The sequence below is a fragment of the Pinus tabuliformis genome, chromosome 8, assembly GCF_031772625.1.
Source record: "Pinus tabuliformis cultivar Carrire ecotype Pingquan chromosome 8, CPIR1, whole genome shotgun sequence".
NCBI classification, from domain to species: domain Eukaryota; kingdom Viridiplantae; phylum Streptophyta; class Pinopsida; order Pinales; family Pinaceae; genus Pinus; species Pinus tabuliformis.
The window spans coordinates 232,313,949-232,326,698 of record NC_142294.1 but is presented as its reverse complement, the minus strand read 5'-3'; the positions used below and the strand labels follow the sequence as shown (position 1 = coordinate 232,326,698).

At 35.5% G+C, this 12,750-nt stretch overlaps 1 protein-coding gene across 2 annotated transcripts; it reads left to right on the top strand.

Annotated features, from left to right (window-relative positions):
* The first annotated feature begins 2,967 nt into the window (after positions 1–2,967).
* LOC149234975 (actin-97-like) lies at positions 2,968–5,222 on the top strand. Of its 2 annotated transcripts, none has more exons than XM_089461276.1 (5): positions 2,968–3,024; positions 3,476–3,557; positions 3,635–4,016; positions 4,292–4,902; positions 4,991–5,222. In XM_089461276.1, exons 2-5 carry the CDS (start codon positions 3,498–3,500, stop codon positions 5,069–5,071), a joined length of 1,134 nt encoding a protein of 377 aa, XP_089317402.1. In that variant the 5' UTR covers positions 2,968–3,024; positions 3,476–3,497; the 3' UTR covers positions 5,072–5,222. The 2 variants fall into 2 exon arrangements, with proteins under 2 accessions (XP_089317402.1, XP_089317403.1); XM_089461277.1 differs by having other exon boundaries at positions 2,994–3,024; positions 3,460–3,557.
* The last annotated feature ends 7,528 nt before the right edge of the window (positions 5,223–12,750 follow it).

Below are 12,750 nucleotides of genomic sequence, written 5' to 3'. Positions count from 1 at the left end.
GACATTTATGAAAATTGACATTCATGAAAATACAATAAAATTAGATATTAAAAACATAATATTTACCTAGTTGGAGTAATAGTCGAAAGAACTTAGATTTAAATGAAAAGGATTCGATGAATAATAAAAGGGATTCAATTTTTTCTAGGTCATCGGTTATACCATTGGTCAATACACTAGATTTTAATTTAATATAAAGAAAGAAAGTTGATTTTAAAATTTAATTCAAGTTTTTTGGAAAATTATAAAGAAGTGTAGCCAATGTATATTTTCACTATTGGTCAATTATACTGAATTTTAATTTAATATATAGAGCAAGTGTAAACTCGTTGAACTGATGTTTCGTCAAGGTAAGGTATTCGTGGAGAGTTTAGATTTACAATTTTCTTTCACTATTGCTGTTGCATTTCCCTTTGAAAGACCAATATTGTGTTCGGCCCATGGAGGGCACTCATGGGAAGATGACAAAAGCAAGCCATGTCTTGATTACACCCGATCTAGTCTTGACTATATCTAGTTATGATTCTATCCATTTATGACTAACCTGCTCTGATGTCACCCATACCATATCGTAGTTGATGACATACATGCTTCCCTTAATTTTTTTTTAATTGAAACCTACAAAAAAAAAGTAATGGAAATAAATGTATACAACTCTCGTTACCCAATTAGAGCCAATTGGAGGTCGGGCCCGACTTGGAGATAGAGGTTAGGCATTCCTCCTTTTCCTTTTCTATTTCACTCTTGACTTTACTAGAAGTTGACTGGCTGACTTCACCTTGATTACTAGAATCTGACTACCTATTTTTTAATAAAAGTGAAACCTACAAAAAAACTTAACGAAATTAAATGTATATAACTCTCGGTCCCCCATTGGAGCCAACCAGAGGTTGGCCCCGACTTGGAGATGAGGTTGAGCATTCCTCCTTTAAATTCTATTTCACTACTGACTTTACTAGAAGTCGACTACCTAATCACCTTGATTACTGAAATCTGACTACCTATTACAGAAAAAGTCTTGTTGTCAATCACTAGCAGAAGTATTGAGGCATGGATCGCGGGAGGGGAGATTCCAGGTGCTCGTAAAATGTGGTGGTGTTAGTTCTGAAGGTGATAACCAGAGTATGACATGGCCCGATTGGGCATTTTTAGAAGACCATTCTCAGCTGTTGGATGCATTGAATTATTCACCCGGCTGTGGCGTTATCAATTCGAAGAGTCGAACCATTGCAAGTGTGAACATTGGCACAACTAGTTCCAGCGCCCATAATTAGCCCTGGAACCATTCAAACAAAGGGTTGTAGGGGGGCATATAATTCAAACGGGTCAAAATTCTCCCACATGCTCTTAGAGCAATGGCAAAAGTGTAATGGTTGGGCTTAAATCCTAGTTGTTGCATTTTGTGAAAAAGTTCCAAACCCGACTTGCAAAAACCATTGTGTACATAGCCTGCAATCATTGTAGTCCACAATGCCAATTTTTTTCAGGTATTCTATTAATCAATCGTTGTGCTTCCTTTATGTATCCACACTTATTATACGTGTCCACAAGAGCACTACCTATTGCTCTATATATTTCATGTTTAGTTTCGGCAATGTGGGCATGGGCTCGTTTGCATTGTTCCACACATATGAAATTTTCACAAGCCCTAAGAATGTTTACAAAGGTATATTGGTTGGGTTTCATGCCTGCCTCTTGCATCTCACAAAAGATTTTCATGGCTTCATGCCCACGCCCATTATGCACATATCTTGAAATTACTGCAGTCCATGAGACCACACCTAAGTGTGGTAGCCTTTCAAATGCTTGCAAAGCAGTCTCCATGTTCCCAGATTTTGCATACATGTCAACAAGGCTACTTGCCACAGAGATTTCAAACTCCAAACCAAATTTTATAAGTTGGGCATGAACTTCCTCACCCCATTCCAACGATAACAGGTTACCACAACTGTTAAGAACACCAACAAAGGTGTACCGATTTGGTCTCATGCCTTCTCGTTGCATATGGTGAAAGAGTTTAAAAATGTCCTATCTCTGCCCATTCTGCACATATGCTACATTCATGACACTCCACACAATAGTATCCAACTTAGGCATTCCTCGAATAGGTTTCATGCATCCTCTACCCTTGTACATTTGGCATACGTATCAATAAGAACACCCCCTTGATCAAATGCAATGAGTTGGAAAATAATTTTTTTGGAAAGTCTAGAATGGATAAATGACACCGACCCCCGACCCCCTACTTAAATTTGTTTTGACCTCCCGACTGTTGCATTGAGAATCATGCCATTATTAAATCGAAAAGAAAATGGAAGATAAGGGTGTGACTGGATAATAAATTTTTGAAACAAAAAAAATTCAGAGAAACAAGGAATATTAATGGCATGTCGAAAAACATAAGATGGCATTCATCCTCGAAATTAGTAATTGGGGATGTGGTGGCCTTCTGATGTCACCATTCATAAAAAGATCGAAAGCAATAGTTAACTTAGGAAATTGGCACGGTACATACTAAAAGTTCCGAAACATAGACTAGATTAATAGATTGAAAGCGATCATAAATGTCACTGTGCAAAAAACAACATAACAATTCAATATATTTTCATAAAACCCATCCTATAACTATGTCCAGTCCGATTATATTATAATACATTTTTACCATTCTAGACATTTTGAAAAAACAAAATATAGGATTAACCATTATAAAATTCATTACAAAATGAGAGTTCAATTAATTTGGGTCCAGTAACCTGCTATGAATGCAGTCACTAAAAATTATACGCGTACTCATAATGTGCATATCAATGCGCAATTTTTTTCCAACTCATACCATTAATATGAAAACAATACCCTACTGACTCTTTATGATGTATATATAAATGCAGTTGACTTTAAGATTGGTGGGTGAGTAATATTCGCTTGAGATTAATTTGGTATCAATTCGGGGTTCTTATATGCATTGCAATGCAAGCTTTCAATCTCCGTATCCCTTTCAAGCAAATTCTCGTTCTCCTTTGCCGTGTAAGATATCTCCCTCCGTCCAATTTATTGTATGCCTTATGAAATTTTTGTTGCGTTCTTTTACATTATCTCGTTTTTAACTGCATAAAACTTTTGAGATTTTCTAAACTACTCTCATTCTGTCACTAATCCATAACAATTATCATACTCTGCCCTTGTATACTTCAGTATATGCAATTTGCTCTTTGAATGGATTCTGTGTTGATGTTTGGCATTCCAAGTGGTATTGTTGATGTATTGCCTCTGAAAATAGTGTGTAAAACGTTTAGAGTGGATCCATTGGAACAGTTATTCAATATTTAGCACACTCAATACAATTATTTTCAGAAATGAAACAATATATTGATAACACGATTTCAAACTCTGAAAATTTGCATATTCAAATTTCAAATAGTTTCATTATAATGTTGTGTTTACTGATTTTCTCTATTGTAGTTTTTAATTTTCTCAGGTAATTTTTTATTTCATTGAAGATGGGAGACACGAAAGATATTCAGCCACTTGTCTGTGACAGTGGATCTGGAATGGTCAAGGTGAGTCTATCGCCTTACTTTAAATCCACAAAATAAAATGGTATACTGAATATTAGTTCTCTCTCTTTATGATCCAGATCGGATTTGCTGGTGATGATGGTCCAACAACAGTGTTTCCCACTGTTGTTGGTCGCCCACATCACGATGGACTAAATGACACATATGTAGGTGATGAGATTCAATCAAAGAGAAAATTTCTCAGTTTGAACTTGAAGTATCCAATCAAGCGAGGAATTATTACTAACTGGCATGATATGGAGAAGATTTGGCATCATACATTTTACAAGGAGCTACAAATTGCTTCAGAAGATCACCCTATCCTTCTCACCGAGGCACCTCTGAATCCCAAGGCAAACAGAGAGAAGATGACCCAGATTATGTTTGAGACTTTTAATACACCTGCAATGTATGTCGCACATCAAGCTATCCTCTCTCTCTATGCAACTGGCAGAACAACTGGTAAGCATGTTGTGTCATCTTCAAAATTGCAAAATTGTAAAACTAAATGCAATTTTGATTTTCAAGAATTTATTATGTATTTGAATTTAGGTTTTTGTGATGTATATTATGAATGTAGAATTTTTTTTTTCCATATCTTGTTCCGAAAATAAACCATGCTGGAGAAATATTTCTTTATCTTCTTCGGAAGATAAACCAGTATAGTTTATTTATATGATTTTTATCCAACAAAAAAAACTCTCAAACATTCAATTTATCATGTATTTGATATGCAGGTATTGTTCTTGACTCTGGTGATGGTGTCACCCACACAATTCCAATACATGAAGGGTATGTTCTTCCTCATGTCCCCGGGTTAGATGTTGCTGGTCGGGATTCAACAGATGCAATGATGAAGATGCTGACTGAGAGAGGCTACTCATTCACCACTGCTGCAGAGCGTGAAATTGTTGGTGATATGAAAGAGAAGGTTGCTTATGTAGCCCTTGACTATAACCAGGAGCTTGAGACAGCCGAAACCAGTTCTTCAATGGAAAAGAGTTACGAGCTTCCCGATGGGCAAGTTATCACCATTGGTACAGAGCGTTTCAGATGTGCTGAGGTCTTGTTCCAACCTTCTCTCATTGGAATGCAAACTGCCGGCATTCATGAGAGAATTTACAACTCCATCATGATGTCTGACGAAGATGTGAGAGACGACCTGTATGGAAATATTGTTGTCAGTGGAGGATCTACCATGTTTCCAGGTTTTGCAGATCGTATGAGCAAGGACATCACTGCCCTGGCTCCACGTAATATGAAGATCAACGTCGTTGCACCTTCCGAAAGGAGGTACAGTGTCTGGATTGGAGGGTCAATCTTGGCATCTCTGAGCATATTTCAACAGGTGATTATCTGCAATTTTTTTTTGTTTTCTTTGTAATTTATATGTATGACAACATTTGAACTTTGATAGTTAATGTTTTTGCACGCAGATGTGGATTACCAAGGGTGACTATAATGAATATGGTCCATCGATTGTTCATAGAAAGTGCTTTCCCATTTCATTGGTTTAGTAGTTTTTTTAAAATCCGAAGTAGAATTGTTTTTGTTATCTATTTGAGGAAATGGGTTAAATCACTGATATGCTCAAATGTTTTTTTAAATAAAGAGGATACTCACTCAATTTTGAATGAAATAATGATTTGCTAATCAGTCAGAGGTGCTTTGGGGGTAATTATTGTTTTAATGCTGGGAGGTATTTTTAAATAAAGAGGATACTCACTTCATTTTGAATCAAATAATGATGTGCTAATCAGTCAGATATGTTTTTTGGAATACTGAATGTAGTTTCTATGTTTTTTCGGTTTTTTTTTTAAATCAGATAAAAATTAAATTCTAAATTCTAGATATTTTACACAAATTAATTAATTAATTAATTACTTTATATTTCATAAATTATCATAAAATTAATTTGTACAATTACATTAAAAATATTAATGTGTTTGATATAGTTAGATTTATAAATATAACCAAAAAATTATTCTAACACGAAGAATGTTTTACTATTGAACACGGTTTAATTGATTAACCATGCATGAAAATGAAAAGGTTATGGATTAACTTTAACTTTAAAAAAAAAAAAATTACACATCTTATTGAAAAATAGACCATTTTGCTAAATAAAATTTGCTTATATATTAATTTCCCCATCTAATTAGAATATGAACTTTATTAGAATAATCTCAAATCCCTAGGAAATTGATGGGCAGACTAATCTATTTTAATTTGAGAAAAAAAAAAGAACTACACATTTTATTGTAAAATGGACCATTTTGCTAAATAAAATTTCCTAATTAATTTCCCCATGTAATTAGAATATGAACTTACTAGAGTTGGAATAATCTCAAATCCTTAGGAAATTAGTTGGCAAAGAGTCATTTGGCATGAATCTAATTTTTTTAATTTATTAAAAGTCAATGCAACCTAACAAACTCTTTAATGCACTATAGTCATTGATAAGCATTAAGACTAAGCATATGCTAAGCATATTCCCTTGAGAATCAATTTAGGTTGTTAATTAAAAAATAAAAATAAAAAGTCAATAGATCATCATCCACCTTAAGTTGAAATAAAACACCTTCAACAATTATTCTCATCACCCAAATTTAAAACTAGTTGTTTTTAGGGCGACTTTTTGAAAACTTTTTTGGTGGGTTTTTCTGTTCTAATTTCTCTAAAATCCAAGAGGGATTTATTGAAGTCACAAGCTTGATGGGTAACCCTTGCACAATCCAAGTGCCCTAAAAGTTTTTCACAAATCAAAATTTCACCTCAAATTCAAGCAAAAAAATCCAAAAAACACAATAATATTTAATAAATTATTATAAATAATAGTAAAAAATTAATAAACAAAATATTATTAATCATGTCGAATATTTTTTAAACACACTCTAACATTAACAATAAAAAATTATATTTTACTAAACATTAATTTATATATCAAATATTAACATATATATTATAAATTAAATTTTAAATGTAAATCGAACATGTATATCTCTGTTATAAATTTTTTAAAGTAGAATAAGCTCGAACATATATATATCTCCACTATAAAATATTTGATCTCCTATCGTAAATATGTATCAGTGTAATGATTCAAACTCGACCAATAAAATAATGTACACCATTACCGTTGAGATGAACCAACGATGACAAAGCTATCGGATGAAGAATTTGGTTCTCGAATTTTTTTTTTTCCCCTGGAACTTTTTAATCCCTAAAAATATTGAATGCCTAGATTTCTAATATCTATAGAAGAATGTAGTAGTCCAACTCAAAACAAATATTCTATATAAAACACTGAAAGAAAAGAACCTGATAACTGTTATGTATTTTCTTTGCTAATTATGAATGGATAAAATATTCAGACGAATTAATGCCTCGGTAGCTGTGAATAAAGGTACAAAGTTTAATATCACTGCCTACTACTATAATAATATATACAAATTTTAATGTCTCAGTAGCTATGAGTACAATGATAATAGTTATGATTAGTTAAGAAGAGTAATTATGAGTTGTTGCTAAAAATATTCGGCCTTACTGAAAATCCACGCTTCTTACAATAGCTCGTTCACCACCAGCCCCACTCTTCTCTCACGCAATTCCTTCACAATCCAATCAAATCAATTAAACCATACGCACAGCTCTCAATGGTTTTAGCAACCAGAACTTTACTCCCATAAGCGTGAGTCAACATTAAACATATAAAATTATATCTTTTCAGTTAGATGGCAATTAGAGGGTTAAATAGGAAAGAGTATGCATTTTTTGTTTTTCTAGAAAAGTGGAAATAGAAAAGCATTTCATTTTAGAATGTGAGATCTAACAGAAAAGCATTTCATGTTAGAATGTGAGGCCTTCAAAGACAACAGGGAAAGTTATGCAATACACTGACAGCTAGCTCTTGGGATAATCTATTTAGCGAGGGGTTTGTCGAGAATCTGGGAGCATATATTGTGAGTTCATAGAAAAAGGGCCGAATACATCAAGCAGATGAAGAAGCAATCTGTTCCATAAGCTATCTTTAGCCTCGTGGACGTTAAAATAATTTTATTTTATTTTCTTTATTTCTTTACAATACTGATATGATTCAATACTCTCCTATTAATTTCCATATTAATAGAATCAAATCCACAAAGGGTCTACTCAGAGGAATAGTATGCAAATACACAAAGAGATTCTAAACTCATAATCATCCTTTACTAAGAAAACATGTACACTTAGGTTTTACGGACTTCCTATCTCAGTCCCTCTTCAAATACATTGGGAGCTTCTTCCTCTTCAAATTCATCAAATCTCTAATTCTCGGAGACCTGCCTTACACTATTGAACACACTTACATATACACAATATATTGGTTGAAAACTATCTCAACAGAAACAGTGAGAAGGTGACATCTATCCAGTAGCCTAAAAAATACTAGATTCTTATCCTACCCCTGTTACAATGAAAAAGGTTCACTTGGCCAATCACTAAAACAAACTAACAACTCAGTAGGATTACAAAGAAACACATGACAAATTTACAGCCTATGATTTCTACTTTGTACAGTTTACCCACGAGGGAAATTCCTTCCTCTGTAGAAATTTTCGTGACCCCTCTTGGTTTGGAAAAAAATATGGAGTCGATGCTCCTGCATCAAACTCCCTAGGTAGAAAAAATTTGACCTTTTGGTCAATGGCCTTCAATAGGTGAAACCCTCTAGGGTCCCAAACTTTATGTTGTAGATTCCCACTTAATTTGCTTTGTTGGATTGATGTTGTGTTCATTTCCCCTTTGTCCCATACCTTACTTTGGAGTTGCCCATAAGCTTGATCATGTTGCTACTCCAATCATGACTTCATCCTACTAGGATCCCAAGTTTCTTTTTGTTGTGTTCCACTTGTCTTGCTGAGATAATATTATATAGTCAGCTTATTGTCAGTGGTCCTTCTCCTTCCATGATCCTAGATTTTGTTTGCAGTTGTCTCACCTTCGCCATGTTGTTGTAGTGTTCCATAGTCAACCATGCGCTAGAACTAATTATCTTTTCCTCATCGTTGTACCATTCCCTAGGTACTTCCCTTATCAACATCATGATTTCCTCAACCTCCATGTTCATCTACGCTCTTGCAGGTACATGTTACTTCTTCTTTGTTGGTCCAAATTGTTAACACAAATCAATCCCATTAGTGTCTATAGGATCTCAATCTCCACCTCATCATATGATCTTCATTCTTCTGCATCCTCATACTAGTAAATAAAATGTAGTATTACAAATGTTTGGCAACTTTCTATCATTGTTTGTTACCTTGAACTCCTTGATTTCCAATAAAACAAATTTTCCAGAGACACACTAATCTCATCATTTTTTTTTCTTCTCCTTATCTTGACAGCATTTGTTGTCCTTCTTTTTCTCCTATAACCATACCTCCAACAGTCTTCTCATCATCATAATACAACTTTGGTTCCTTGACCATTTCAGCTTCACTCAATTCTTTCGTTACATTCTAGAGACCTTAACTCTTGTTCATACCATGGCAACGTAGTAGTTGTACATTGTTTTACACATTCCTTATGGGTGTCTTGGCATTCCAGTTCTTCACTTTCACTCATCTTTGTAGCATCCTTCCAGTGTTGTTTTTCATCATTTGTGTTGTTATAAGTCAACCTTGTAGCTACTTCCATCTTTTCTTACTTCTATTGTTTTGAAGTCATCTCTGCACCTTCACTCTTTTGTACTTCCCATCCATGTTCTTCACTTGCAAAATTCACACATAAACTATCAACATGATGCTTCTCTACCTCTTTTGTTGTTAGCAGTCCTTCCCTTGGTGCATAGGCCTTCTTCTCTTTCATTCTAACAAAACATCGATTATGTCCTTCTTCTTTCTCATGGTTTCTAAGTACCATGGCCACTCTTGGAAATTCCTTGCAAGTCATTCATCCTTATATGTATTCATGGAACAAGTTTATTATTCTTTGCTTCTACCTCGGAGAAACTGCCTTGCGCCGCTTTGAGGACTGCCCACCATTTTCTATATGAATTTTTCCTCCTTGGAATAACTTAGTACCCTCATCCTTCTTTTGGTCTAGTTGTCCATTCTCCTCCCTTGTAAGACTTGCATTCACATAAAATTCTCCAATCTTAAAAAATAAAGGCCTTGTAGCCTCACCTGGTGCTTTTTCCATCCATTCCTCTATTAGCTTTACTTGTTGATTTGTCACAAGACTTCCACTTAGTGTATCATCACCATTATCAGGTTGTAGTTCCTTCTGTTGCTTTGGAATTTCCACATGGTCCATGAGACTTCCATGAAGTCTCCCTTCATCCTCTTTTCTAAGAATGGCTCCTCCATCCACAATATCCATGACAACTTCAGATGGATACCCTTCTTGATTGTGCTTATGGCCTGCACATAAAAACACTCAATTAGTTTTGAAAATATTTGGCCATTGAGCCTCTGTTGGTGTTCCTTGCATCACTTGTTGGTTTGGAATTCTCCCACAGTCCATGGTACTTTCCACCAGTCTTCTTTCCTTATCTCCAAGGAATTATCTCCCTTTTGCTTCTTCTTTTGGCTCAGTTTCTATGAGGTTTTCTTCTTCCATCTAGGATTTTATTAAAGGCCTCATCTAATGCTTCCCTAGCTCTTTGGGTTTTAGGGATTTCCTCTTAAATTCCTTTTGTTTAACAAATAAATTTAACCTCCTCCTTAGGTTTTTCCTCTAGCCTGCTTCACTCTTTTGTAGTAGCTACATTAGAACATTAAGTTTGAGACTTCAACTGTGTCATCTCCTTTTCAAACTCTTCACCACTTATCTTCCTCATGCCATTTCTCTTGTCTTCCTTCTCTCCTTTGTTGTGGCTTTTAATCAAACCTTCATTTTTACCATCAATGGTCACCTTCGTTTTCTTCTTATTTTGTCTGAGCTTCTCCAGGCTCATCTATGAGCTACAACCTAGCCCTATAATAAGCCTCACTTTACTTGTTACTTGAAAACCTCACCTCCTCTTAGTTATTGGTGTCCTTCTTGGTTCCCTCCTCCGAAACCTCTTGAGAACTCATTTCTCCTTTTATGGTTGTTGCACCTTCTGCTCACCTCTTGAGAAATTCACTTATTCTCTCCTCTTAAGGATATCCTTTCCTCTTCATTATTCAACCACAATCGGGTTCTCCTTCTCTGTTTCGGGTTCTTTTCTGCCATAGTCCTTGAGAACACTACTGGTTCTCTCCTAAAATATTATCATATTAATTTTGCTACCAAATTCCTCATCAAACAAAAAGACCAGATTTACCTCCTTATCATAGGAGTCTTCTCCTTTTCCTAGATGCACTCTGCTCCCAAATCTACTTTGACAACTCCTGTTCAATCCTATGTGTTTCTCTGTCTCCTTCGAATGCAAATCCCTTTGCCTTCTCTTCCACGGGTCTCTTCACTATCTTCACCCATTCATTTATGTTGATTTTATAAAACAAGCATCATCAATTATACACCATAAATTGTATTACCTCTTGGGTTCTGCTCCAAACTTCCACGAGATTCTCTCTTTTGCTATCTTCTACAATTTTTCATTCACCAACTGCGATATCCCTTTCAATTCTTGAAAAATATCTTCTTCCTTGATACCAATTAATGGCAGGCCCCTTCGATGGCTTGTTGAAATTGCCCCAATACCTTCATTATTTTATTGTAGTGATGATGTACTTACCTCATTTTCTTTCCCCCTCGAAGTCTACACATCTGCACTCTTTCTTCTCTCCAATAACCCTCTTCCATTATGGGATCAAAAGCTCCCTTTATATTTGGTACAATTTAAACTTAATGGCAGTTGCGGGAAACTTTTATTTTCTTATTATATAATTCAAAATCCCTCATTACAAATTGGCACAATTTCAAGCAAGCCTCAATCCTCCTTTCCTTCATATTTCACTAGTGGATTAAATTTCTTTACAAAGCACCCAACAAGAGATTATATTAATCGTTGTATCCCCCATTGGAACAATTAGGAGGTTGGCTCCGACTATGAGGTCAAAGGTTATACCTCTTTGGAAGCATGTTGTTCATTAATCAATCGAAGCCTGACACCTTTGCTGGTCGACTCGTTAACAAAATTATTTGATAATTTTTACTCGTTAACTCAATTTCCCTAGGCCTAACTCCTTTGGGTGTTGTAGGCATAATTTTTTCCTTGACTTTAGATGTGCACGACAATTTATAGGCCCTCAAACCATAGTGTTTTCCAACATATTTGTTCGCAAACTAGTCGACAAGATTTTCTTCTTTGGTACAACAAAACCCTACCTAAACATATTCAGCCTTACTGAAAATCCATGCCTCTTACAATTTCTCATTTACCACCAGCACCACACTTCCCTTACTCAATTCCTTCACAATTCAATCGAGGCTATTAAACCATACAAATAGCTATGAATGGTTCTAGCAACCAAAACTTTACTCCCCTCTACATGAGTCAACATTAAACATATAAAAAATAATTTCGGAGGTCTTTGGTCAATTGTGTTGGGTTGTGTTATATTCTTTCCATGAATAGCCCACGTAGTTAACTGGGGGGTTAGAAGGGGGTCGGAGCCCCCCTTTCGTTGCGTCGATTGCGTAGTGAGGGGAGTCATAGGGGGTTTGAGGGGTGTAGGTAACGCCACTCTATGGGGTTCGGGGCAACACCGCAGAAAATTTTCTTTTTTGATGCCATATTAGGTTGGGCAGACCTACCCATGGTTTTGTGCATGATTTTTCGCACATGGTTTTGGACACAATGGTTTTCGATCTATGGTATTGGATGCTTCGGCATGTATAAATATGTATTGTAACATTGAAAGGAACATAATGAAAAGTCAAGCTGGTAGTCCCGATTTTGAGACCCAGGGGAAAATGTCTATGTATAAGTGTTTTATGTGTTATGCTCTCGCATTGTTTATTTTCTTTGTTTTAGAATTCGTATGCAGGTAATTTTTGTAAGGGGTTAAAACCTACATTTGGTATCGGAGTTGTTTTGGCATCAAGGGGATGCCTTTGTCGCTGATAGGTTTCGATTGGGCCTGTGGTAGACCCTACTCAATGGGAGATTTGCGAGATCGATTCTGGTAGTGAAAGAAGATGGTGAGCAGTGGAAAGATAGAGATCAAGAAATTTAATAGTCAGAGTTTTGAGTTGTGGAAACTCAAGATAGAGGATCTGTTGGTGGATA

Bases quoted from the DNA above. Each gene is read 5' to 3' on its own strand.
- LOC149234975 (XM_089461276.1), top strand. From the start codon at position 3,498: ATGGGAGACACGAAAGATATTCAGCCACTTGTCTGTGACAGTGGATCT. The intron at 3,558-3,634 runs GTGAGTCTATCG...TTTATGATCCAG, and splicing joins GTGGATCTGGAATGGTCAAG to ATCGGATTTGCTGGTGATGA. The intron at 4,017-4,291 runs GTAAGCATGTTG...TTTGATATGCAG, and splicing joins TGCAACTGGCAGAACAACTG to GTATTGTTCTTGACTCTGGT.